The 12,442-nt window shown below is 34.5% G+C and overlaps 1 protein-coding gene across 2 annotated transcripts in view; it reads right to left on the bottom strand.

The window, feature by feature from the left end:
* Positions 1-12,442, bottom strand: part of CLTC (clathrin heavy chain) — a 74,771-nt gene that overhangs the window by 36,132 nt on the left and 26,197 nt on the right. For both annotated transcript variants that reach the window (XM_072646877.1, XM_072646878.1), the window contains exons 2-8: positions 10,710-10,917; positions 8,137-8,405; positions 7,057-7,218; positions 5,750-5,863; positions 5,027-5,200; positions 2,251-2,448; positions 478-678 (exon numbers count right to left, since the gene is read on the bottom strand). In XM_072646877.1, coding sequence (XP_072502978.1) covers positions 478-678; positions 2,251-2,448; positions 5,027-5,200; positions 5,750-5,863; positions 7,057-7,218; positions 8,137-8,405; positions 10,710-10,917 — 1,326 coding nt within the window. The remainder of the gene's footprint in view (positions 1-477; positions 679-2,250; positions 2,449-5,026; positions 5,201-5,749; positions 5,864-7,056; positions 7,219-8,136; positions 8,406-10,709; positions 10,918-12,442) is intronic.

The following is a 12,442-nucleotide window of genomic DNA, read 5'->3' as shown; positions in this document are numbered from 1 at the left end:
CTGAAGCATTTCAACATGGTCGAATAAAAATCTTTCAGAGACAGAGAACTACTGTGGCCTGTATTATCTCCAAGAATGATTCCCCTTCCAAAGAGGTCCTGGCATGGTACTTCTTCATTTTTAGGAGCATGACATAACTGCTGACAATAACAGATATTGGAAGACTAATGGAAAGAATCATGGGTTAGTATGCAATATTGTACTGCACACAATTTTTACTGAAAGTAAAGAACATTCTTCTCCAGTGGAATAGTTCAGGAACTATAAGGAGACTTCAGATTTCATGAGTGATCACATGTATTAGTTACTTTGATAATAACCCTAACCATTCCATATATCAGAAGCTTCTGTTTTCTAGAGGCAGAATGTTATGTACACATTTTAGGGGCAATCTAGAACTAAACTCCACTCCCCCAACACATACCTAAGACTAACATAGCATTTCATTTTATTAAACCAACGCATATTAAATCTTACCTTATCTTCTTTTAACCATTTCTCTAGCAACTGTTTACGCCCCTGTTGAAGTACAGGCCTACACAGTTCTAAAGATTCATATTTGTTCAGCTGGCCTTGATCTAAAAGGATTCCGAAGTACTGAAGTAGAGGTGAAGTCTGACCTGGCTGTGCTGGAACACTCTGGAACCGGCGAATGGTGTCTGGAGTACGTAAAATTCCCTTCAAGAAAGATGATTTGAAACAAAATTATTTTTCCCATTTAGAAGTTCTATGCTTAAATAAGTCTCTAAGAATATGATCCATCTATTAACATCTGTGACTACTCCTCTTATAGGCATATTCAGAACTATAAATTGACTAAGCTGATTCATGTTCTGATTTTACTGTGCTATCACTGAATATATTCATAAATCACCAAGCTGACTAGTCTGTTGTATAAATATATAAAGTGTACAAAAGTACTTATTTTTAAGGCACATAAAACTGAATAAATCATGACAGGATAAATACCAGCACAGAAACAAAAACTTTAGATTCAGTCTTACTAACTCTTCACTTACTCCCTTCATTAAAAATGACTTTCCTCCTCTGAAAAACAGTAGTAAAAAAAAAAAAAAATGAAAGCCAAGGGAGTGCCATCAATCGGGGAAAAAATTGGGGCTGCGGGAGAGACCGTGGAACAAGAATATAATGCAGTATTCTTATACTGTAAGAAATGATGAATATGAAGAAGTCAAAGAAACTTAAGATATCTCTGAATGGATGGATACAGTCATGTAAACAGAATTAGAACAATTTATACCATGAGCACAGTAATGTAAAGGAAAATATACAATATAAAATAAATAACAGTATATTAGATATAAATTCAAATCTTCCTGGGTTAAAAATAGGAACATTAACATCCAAACCTATAATAATGTTGCTAAGCTAAAATTGTATGGCTTTACTGAAGCAAATTCTCAAAAGTTAATAGGAAGAACAAGCCGGCAAAGATGATAATGACCTAAAGTAAGTATTGGAGGGATGGTGAGACTCCCAAACAAATATGGCAGAGCTATAAACTGATCCAATAGTTCTTAGAAACAATTTAGAATTATGCTAGAATGTTAAACACACTATTCATCTGTCTTGCCAGAGCAATAGCACTACCAGGCCCATACCCCAAAAAAGCCAAAGACAGAGGAAAAGGTCTCACAGACAACAAAATATTCATGGCAGCCTTACTGGGGATTTTTTAAAAAATTTTCCCAAATTAGAAACAAGAGTGTATACACATTCAGGAGGGTACAGCTCAACAAATTATAGAATATGAATGTAATGGTCTATTATCATACTAAGAAAAAAACGAATGTAAAGTTCAAAGAAATCTGCAAAAATCTGTAAGTCTTGATGCAGAGAATATTAAGTAGAACCAAAAGGTTATGCCAATGAAAATACTAAAATCAATGCAATGACCAACCTTGAATTGCGAAGACTAATAAATAAATCTATTTCTCTTTGCAGAGTAATGTGGAATAAGGCATATACTTGGACATGGCTAATGTGTTGTTTGTTTTGTTTAATCGTACTTTGTTACAAAGGGGGTGGGGGGATGGGAAATAACACTTTAAAGCAAACTTTAAAAATTAACAAGAAATTAGAAGTCAGGTCCTAATTAAACTCATACAGTCAAAAAAGCAGCATTATTTGGCAAAAATTTTGATCCTTTCCTAATATAGCTAGAAATGGAAGGCACTTAAAAGGCACATGAATGTTCTTAGAATTTTGATACTTATTTCCAAAATTTACCTTTGGTGCATTAGCAGCCACCTTCGCTGCCTCTGAGTAATTTCCTTGTGCAAAAAGAGCATTAAATTTCCGAGCAAATAGCTCTTCAGCTCCAGCTAAGTTGTTACGCACAGCCATTCTCAAAGCCAGATCAGGATTCTGTAGGACGTTGGTGATATAGGGAATTATATTCTCTTCTTCCACACACACCGATAGCACCTATGATTTAAATGTTAGTAGATATTCAATATAAGCTCTTTGTAAGACATCAACGCTAAACATGTTCAGACTGTAATAGTATTCTCCTTGTTCATTAATGAAATTAGGATTCAACACTATTAGTTAAATGGAAAATAGAGGAAAAATATTAAGAAAATCTGAAAATTGGAGTGGAATAGACCCTCTCCTAGAAATCTACATCATGGTTCTTCATTTAGTAGTCCAAAGTGGTCCCATTTGACCAATTAGTCAAACCAAGTTCTTTATTTCCTTACAACTTACCAGCCTCTAACTTCTCGTACCTAGACTAAGCTATAGATATTTTAAAGTCATCTTTTACCTCTAAATCGGTCTAATAGTAGGGTAATTTAGTTTAAGTCAGATGAAAAGAGATTTAAGTTCATTGAATCCCTAGCTTCCTTCAATGTTTAGCTTAAGTGATACCTCCTGTAGTAAATCTGCTCTTATCCCTCTCTCTCCTCCAAGTGCTCAGTGGGTCCCCCATCAAAATAAGTTATTTTGTACGTACTTGCTTTCTTTATATTCATGTTGTATTCTCTCCCCCAACTTTCATACAAAGTTAGCTGCCTAACACCCTCCACCAACCTGCTGTGGCATTGGTTGGGCTATCTTAGCAATGTCATCATCCTTGCCCTACAAATCTGAACTATCAGAATATTCTTTAAGGGGGTGGCACTGCACTAGCCTAAGACATTAAGGCCCCACTTCCCTATTTCCCACATCTAGCAGTACCTCAGAGGATTAAATTCTGCTCATAAGAATCAAATATATAATTATTATCTACTAGTCTCCTATGGCTTTTTCTTTTCAACTAGGAAACATTAACAGAGTTAACAATAGCCTGACTTTACCTTTAAACTAACCTATTACTAGACAACATATATACCACAAAGTGGATGTGGTATTTCAAGGTATACATATTTGCCCCACATCAAAAATCTATTTTTATAAAGGAAGTAGATTAATATATGTTCTCTTCTTCCTCTCTCCACTATTACTAATACTCCTGTCTCTAGAGATAATAGATTAAGTTCCAACCTTCCTACTTTCAACTTATACATTCTACATCAAATACAGAGGGTCAATTTATAGATTATTTTAACAAAACTTAATATACACTACTACTAAGGCCCCTACACAGATCAAGATTAGTTTCTCCAAAACACAGGAAGACTTGTATGAAATGATGTAAAATAAAGAGCACCAAGCTTTAGAATTTAAGTTCTTTGCAAGCAGGGATTGTTTCCTTCTTTACATTTGTATCCCTAGCACCTGATACTTAATAGGCACTTAATATTATGGTTAACTGACAGAACCAAGACAATAACATACATACATACACATACAATGGCTACAATGTGAATCAAGTTAGCTTAACACTAAGAGGCAACAAAAGTAGTCAAAATTATTTCAGAGCGCCGGCTGTATTACATACACTTTATTAACTGCTGGGGAGTTGGAGAGAAATATATCTTGTAGGGAGGTTTGTTTTAAAGCACCTTTTATAGTTAAAAAAATGTATTAAGATAGGTAGACAAATAGAGGGAAATATCTATTTTAAAAGAAACTCTCTGGCTCTGAAAAGACCCACATTCCATTTAGCTTCAGAGTGGGAAGATAAAAGTAAAACATAGCCACTTTTAGCATAGGGAACAGTTATAAAGGAGATATAACTGAAAAAACAAAGTAGTCAACAACTAAGATTAGTTTACAAACTAATCCTTAGTGAAATGTAGGTCATATGTTTTATCTAGCACTTAGCTTCAGAAAAAACATATAAAAAACCCTGAGACCCAAGATTCTGTTAAATGACATTAAAAAGTTTAAAGTTTTAACCAAAGTTCAGAGAAATTAAAGATATTAAATGTCAACTGAGGTCATAATTAAAATGAATCAGATACTTTGGGACTCAACCTACTAGGCTTTCCTTCAACATATCTGTAACAGTTAACAGCAAAGGAAAAAGTTTACAACTTCTAATATTTTGGTTTGAGGAAAAAAACAGATCGGCTTTATTAGCTATGAAAATTCATTTAGCTTCTCTATATCTCAGCTTCTTCATGTGTAAAATGGGAATAATGCTTATAGTACCTCCCTATCACCTACCTTAGGTGCTTTTAAAAATGTAAAGTATAATATAAATCCAAGTTATTCTTGGTGAATTACTACTTTATAATATTGTGAAAATATAGATAGTGCCTAGGTAGAAAGTCTAAAGTTGGAGAGTCTAATGTTTTAAATCAATTGGGATACACAAATCAGCCAAGAGCTTTTCCTATCTAAATAGTATCTAAGTCGGGCCATGATGCTTACTAAAACATAGTTTTCTTCAAATATTTAGTATTACTTTTAAAAAATATAAACTACTAATAGGAAAAAGTTCTCCCTGTAAACTTAGATTCTACAGAAATATCTACTTTGTATGGCAAACATGTAGTATCAAAAAGTACTATTTTGTTTTCTACAGGAAAATAATCATTTTTGAAAAGCTAAAGGAAAAAGACCATCTACTAGGTTTGTTTTTGCTTCCTGATTGGAGTGTAGACAGATTCCTTACTTGTCCCTTTCTGTTCACACCAATAATTCCAGCTGTTGCTTCATGAGGTGCAGTAACGAAGATGGTTTCTCCACTGATTCTATTCATGTAGATGCAGGTACCAGTCTCCAGGTCATATAAATGGATGTAGCCATATTTGGTAATCAAGAAGACCACATCATGTTTTTCACTGATCTATATAAAGAAAAATAAAAAATTATTTTAACAAAAATAAATTGAAATCTGGTCCCAGAAGATGCTTTGTTCTGTACTACCTTTCTTTTAAACCAGACAAGGTTTAAATACTTAACTCCAATCACTTCTATTACTCATGTCTTGCCCATTCTAAAAAAGCATGTTTTTGTCATAAAAACTTAAAATCAAACACCTAAATATTCTATATAAAAGACAAGTATAACAAGTAGAGCAGCATTACAGAAGTTCTTTCAGGATGACCAAAATTGGTCATTCCTCTAAATGTCACATAAAACAAAAAAAGGTTAAATTAATATTGAGAAGAGCAATTTAAAAACCCTACTTAATACATAGTTAATTCACTTAACATGTGTAAATTGGTTTTGGTGATTTTTTTCTTCCTCTCTCCCCCTTTAATTTTTTGTTGTTGTTGTTGCTACATGAGATGGAGTTCTAGAAAGGATCAGGGGGAAGGATACTGACAGAAATCTTGGCAATGTAAAAAAAGATCAACAAAATTTATTTTTTAACAAAATTCTCTTAACATACCTGCATTGCCACAGGAAAGTCATTTTGTGCTTCTGGAGGAAAAAAGACATCTACTGCTTTCTTTGGAAAAGGCTGATTCCCTGTAGGTGGTGTACCAACTTCGATGATATGTAACTGTTCAACAAGACACAATCATATTTTCCATAAGAATACTCTTTATGCCTTTTGTTTTCTGACAAGCAAAAATATCAACCTAAGACTGGGAAATAGCAGGACTCAAATAAGCTCTTGATGCTCTTACATGAACAGAAGGGAACGCTGGCCTACATCACCTCAAAATTACATATCTTGGGTTTTGGGTTAAATTTTGGCATTTACATAAAAAAAAGTGGTAAAAGGTTGGGAATTCACAAAAACAAAGGTACAATTTAAAAGCCAAATTCAAAATACAACTGAGAAGTTGTCCAATCCCTAAAACTGATAAGAGTCCTTACTTATTTGAGACTGCCTTGGAAGGAAGGATTGATTCATGGTTTCTTTGCACAAATCTTTCGATTTCAAAAAGAATCCTATAGCACATAAAGCAATTATGAGTGAGTAGGTCCAAGCAATTATGAGTAAGTCCAAGAATGGCTCCTCTATTTCTTTCAAGAAAGCAGGATCTGACCAATGCAACGAATAAGAATATTTTATAAATTAATTCACTGTATTCATTTTTAATTAGAAAGGTTGAAAGTTATTACGGTAAACCATGTCAAGATCTCATTACAAAAGACAAAACAGAACGCAATAAACAACAGTTTATAAAAGAGTTTATAAATGCATTACTGGGAGATATTTGTACAGATGTTGTGTATTAGAGACAAAAGTCACCGAAAGTACCTGGATCTTGCAGTCCTACGTAAAAAGGTATTTTACCCAAGATGTTAAGAATCACTTCTTATTCAAAAAGTTAGTGAGCTTGTTTTCATTCTATCATTTCAAATCTAAATGGAAACTACACCTTTGATGTCTTATTGGGTTCCTCTCAGGAAAGAGAGATTTCTAGAAATTTACTTAAAGCTGGTTACTACTATACTTGCTATGTAGTTAATGGTCTTCACCTAAAAAGCATTCAAGTCATCTAATTTTTAAAAGATGATTTGAAGCTTCTACAGAAGGATTACATATTTTACAGATATCAGAAGAAATAAAACATTAACAGCAACAACCAGACAAAAATATTCCTTATATTGCAGGAACACTGGGATTAAAAGGAAGAGTGAATTTTGGGAGATGAAGACATGTAGTTAAGTAGGTTTTTTTTTTAATTAGTTTGCTTAAGCTCTTGCGTATTTCCAACTTCATTTCAAGAAGCCAAAGTTTACCTTGCCTCCAGCTTGCCCCCTTACTGCAAAACAAAACAGTGTTGACTCTTCAGCGTTTCCTTCCATCTTAAATTGTGCAAAGCTAGCAGCATGACCTTCAATGGGTTGAGACACTTTTCTGTCTACAGAATAAAGTTGCATGGCTCCCACCACACGATTTTGCTGCAAAAAAATAAGGTTATCAAGTTGAAATGTTCTAAATAACAAAACCTTAATTCCTGAATTCATTAATCTGATATTCAATAACAATATTTTATGACTGTCAGAGATCTATTTCTTTTATGTTACTGAACCACTTTCAAACTAGATGTAAACCTCATTGCTACCAATTTAGGAATTAGAACTTATTTTCTCTGTAAATGGCAACCTACAAACGTACTTCAAATAAGCCTCCTAAAGGAAGATGAAGTATAGAATTATGGAATGTTAGACCCAGAAGGGATATTAGAAAATTAATCCAACTTATTGTATGGATGAGAGAAAAACAAGGCTCAGAAATTAAGTGCTCAAAGTCACAAAGAACCATGACTAACACCCAAGTCTCCAAAGCCCACCCACAGTTCTTTATTTCTACCATATTCTATGACCTAACCTCTAATTTGTAAGAGAATTCATAATTTAGGGTTTAAAAAAAACCCAGGCAGTTAATAAGGGTATAATTATATCTGATTAACTATATTATAGGCTCTAGATCAGTGATATCAGACTCAAAACAGAAATAGATCCCTGTGGGCAGGTATACTGACTTAGAAAAATCATAAATTATTATCTCAGTTTTATGATCATTTCAATTTATTTTTATTAAATATTGTGGTCAGTGTGATTTTGATACCTCTGCCCTAGTTATCAGTCTTTGAATCCTTTACTGTAGGTCATTTTTGATTACTTCCCCAAGTAAGTAAAGAAAAGAGGATTTAATTAGACTAACAGGTCTAAGTACAGTAAGCAAATTCTTCTCATTTATATGCAGGTTAACCCCAACTCCAGAAAGGACTTTGTACATACAGCCTTATTTCAAAATTTACTTCATTCTGAGCAATGGACCTCTATCTGTCTTTAATCTACATAAAATTGGTGTACCTGTGCAGATATGCCAGTAAGAAGCAACCACTTCTGCTTTGCATCTGTACGATAGTTGATAATCTGGCAACCAGCAAGACTAGAATGGCGATCAAACATCTTCACTGGTTGTGATTCTCCTTCCATACTCCAATGATAAACTGCATTGTCCGTAACAAGGGCAACAGTGTTCAAAGAAATCCATTTCCAAAAGGTGACATCATCAGTCATGGTGTGAGCCTTCATTTTACTTTTCATTTCAATGTTAAATATCTGAAGTGTTTTCCCAGCTTTAAAATAAAAGGGTAGATTTTAAAACCAAAGCTCAGGGTAAACTCTAGCTCTGTAGATTCTGCATCTTCACATTTCACGTCCAACTGAAAAGGTACTATACTATTACTAGTTGTAGAATCATTAAAATTTATCACAAAAATAACATTAAAGAGTTAATGGCTAAAACACTACAGAATAGATCTGAAACATTAAGTTATTTCTATTCAAGATATTTAAGCTTTAATTTAGTATTGGCAAAGCTAACTTTCCAAAGACAAAATATAGACAGAAATAAAAATCACCATCCTAGTTAATGCTAATAATAGTCTGACTATAAAGCCATCTAAGCCTTAAATTGAGACAGCACTAACAAAGCACAACACTCTGACAAAAGGATGGAAAACAAGCAGGTTAACCATGTAAATGCAATTCAAAGCCAATTTTTTTCCCTTGATAGCTACTTAGTTCTAGGTACACTAAGCAGAACAAGTAAATGTAGAGACAGAACGGGATCATTGTAAGACTGGCATACTCCCTCTGAACAAACTTATGGAAGCTGCTTCTTGAAGAAAGAGGTTCCACTTAAACTCTGCCCTGTCATTCACATATCAAGAAAACGAATTCATGCTACATCTACTTGATTTAAATTACAAAGGGAAAAGGAAAAAGAAATGCAAGGAAGGGTATAATATACTAAAGGGTTAGGAAAGGTTTCAAGGGACATAGTTAATATGCTAGAGGCAGGAATAAAGTTCAAGCTTCACCCCAATAAGACAGCTTACATTTAGTACCAGAAGGAAAGAATGTGCCTTGAGTCTGAAATGTGCCCAGAGCTAGGTGCAGGTTTTCAGAATAAGGGCCCATAATCAAAACTTAATCTGAAAGCCCTGATGGTCTCCCAAAATCAAAGATAATTTAGTTTACATATAAACAAATATCATCTATACACACAAGTGTGTGTGCGTGCATGCGTGCGTGTGTGTGTAATCATAAAAAGATCCTCAGACAATAAGGATAAAATTCAGCAGCTAAGGTATCAGAGACTGCATTTCTGGGCCAGAAAATATATAGCTCCTATAAGATGCTATTTTCCCAAGAGAGGAAGAAACAGCTTTGTACTTGCTGCCATTTACCACATAGTCTGGAAAACCTTTCCTTAAAATATAAATGTTATTTCCATCCTGCACAATATGCAAAGCACACTAAAGGCAAAAACCAGACTTTGAAAAATTGCGATAGTTATAGTCCTGTTTATAAAAAGTAGCTTGAAGTTAATATAATTAATTATATAGGAAACAGTGCCTTGAAATGACATTATTTTCTCTCTCATATAGAACCTAGATTATATTCAGATAGTAAGAAAAAAATGTTTTTAATACAAATGCCTATCTACTATGCTAATAGTAATGAGCTCTGGAAACCTTTTCAACTCATTACATTTTCTTTTCATAGAACAGGACAATAACTAATACAATCTAAATTGAGAACTCACCATCTGCATACACATAAGAAAGCATTAAAAAATATAATAGTAACATGGAAGTTAGAGAAAGTATTCTAAGAAAAGTATTTGAGTACCTTCAAAAGGCACTTCAATATAAGTTCTGTGAGAGTAGGGGCAGTGACTCATCTAGACTCTGTATCTCCCCTAGAAGCTGCAGAGAGTAGGTAACTTCAGAAAAGGCTTTAGAACTGAAAAGGAAGAAACTAGGATGTGTAGAGCTAACCAGATTTAATCAGCAAGACTAATTATAACGAATGGATAAATAATTTCAACTTTCACACTGTGAGGGTTAAAACAAGCTGCCTGTTAAATTGTTACATGCTCTATAAGTTCCGTGAGCTTTGAAAATTTCTTCTGTATAAGTCTAATCAAAAGGCCTTAGCTCCTCAAGAAAGGACAACAGTGGCTCAAATGAAGTTACCAATGTCAATTTCCTGCCCTTTCATGATATTAAAACTGATGCTTTTAATACAGTCCAACTATATAGTTAACTCCAGTATATTTTATTCTAAGTCTTCTTTAAGATCTTGCAAAGGAATAAGACTCTAAAAATTAGATGGGACCTCAAAAGCTATTTCGTATCACCTACACCTAAGTAAAAATCGAGTCAGATTGTATTGAACAGCAGCTAAGAATCATGTTTCATAGTATCTTTGCAGTCCAGATGGGTAAATTTCTAACATTAGGCTTAATCTTTGACAATCTATGTCATTTTAGCCAAATTTAACATGTATACTCCATTGAAATCTGGAGCCCAAATACTGAGCTTATATCTTCAAAGGGAAGAATTTATAATATTAAAATTGGTTCTTCATACCTTTTAATGCAATTACTTTGCTAGCTGGATTCATGATGGCGCTGTCAGCTGAAATTGGTCGACGAATGGGATTACTTGGATCATTCATATCAATGATTACCACCTGGGCCTGCTCTCCTACTTTTTCTCTAATGCAGATGAATTTGTCTGATTCCATAGTCAAAGTACTGAAGCCAATATTTGCTGGGTTGATACCCAGATTCTGGAGCTGAAAGAAAGACAAGTCCATTAATAGAGAAGCACAGGGCAAAACAATAGCTACACAATAAAATACTTAATAGTAACCACTGTTACTATTAAGTAATTCCAGAAAAACTTAATTTAATGGAATACTGTAAAATGTCAGGTGTCATACAGATTTTCATTTGACACAGTTGACTGACACCCTGATTACACAAACTCAAACAAAGCAATCAGAGGCGAAAGGTAGTTAATGGCTTTTGCCTTACAGAACCTGGGGAGCATTAAATTCAGCTCAGACACAAAATTAAAACTACTCAGCTAGAAATCAGAAATAGTAAAATCAATGTGCCACAGTTAGCAGTTATGTTTCTACATGAGTTCCTTGTAGAATCCCACCCACCCACCCCACCCCCATCCCAGACTGCTACTGCCTCCTCCTCAGATTATACTGTAACTGTTTTGCAAGTATCCATATATATGCAAGTTGTCCCCACCTCCCCAGAATGTAAGCTCCTTGAGGGCAGACACTTTCATTTTTATATCCACCTAGCACAGTATATGGCACAACACAGTAGGCTGTTAATATGTATGCTTGCTGACTAATAAATAAGGCATTTTAGAATATGAAGTCAACAATTTATCTCTCTAAAAAAGAACAAAATTAGTGTAGAGGGACTCCACATCCTCTGTATCTCCTGCAACTTCAACCTTTAAGTGCCTATGAGACACAGAGCACTGGGTGCCATGGGGAGACCAAAAAAAATGACCTACCCCAAAAAATGCCCAAACAATCTAGCTGTGGCCACCACCTCACCTTTTGTGTATTTTGGATATAATACAAAACAAATAAAAAAGAGAAGTGTAAAGTAGCATGTGTGATATAACAATGTAAGGATCATTAGTAATTAAGTGGATCAAGGAAGGCTTTACAGCACTGGAGAAGGATATAGAAAAAGGAGAGGAGCAAGGGAGCACAGAACATGGAAGATTCCAGAAAAAAAAATTACTGAGTTTAGAGGATGTCAAAATAATCCTCTTTCACTATAGCATAGTACACATGGAGATGTACACAGGTTATCTAGTATCTTTGAAAGCCTTGGTAAAGAATCTAAACTGCATTCAATAGAATATGAATTGCATTCAGTAGGAACTCAAAATAAATGACCGCTATGGGATTAAGGGGTATAGGTAGTAACTAATTTTGGAATACAATACAACAATAGTTATATGAGAATAGTAGCTAGTTTAGAGGCAGTTTGGCCTGGAATCCGGAAAACCTGAGTTCAAATATGATCTCAGACTTCTAGGCAACCCTGGGCAAGTCACTTAACCTCCATTTGCCTTAATCCAGTGGGAAGAAAATGACAAACCACATCTTTGCCAGGAAAACCCCATGGGCAGTATGGTTCATGGGGTTATGAAGAGTTGGACAGACAGAACAATCATGGCTGGCCATGGAGAAGCACCTAAATTTAGGACAACTAGATGGTGCAGTGGATAGTGTTGGGCCAGGAGTCAGAAGGCCCTGACCTCAAAACTGGTTTTAGACT

The sequence above is a fragment of the Notamacropus eugenii genome, chromosome 2 (genome assembly GCF_028372415.1).
Source record: "Notamacropus eugenii isolate mMacEug1 chromosome 2, mMacEug1.pri_v2, whole genome shotgun sequence".
NCBI classification, from domain to species: domain Eukaryota; kingdom Metazoa; phylum Chordata; class Mammalia; order Diprotodontia; family Macropodidae; genus Notamacropus; species Notamacropus eugenii.
Note: the sequence above shows the minus strand (reverse complement) of the source record. Positions and strands in the feature narration are given on the sequence as shown.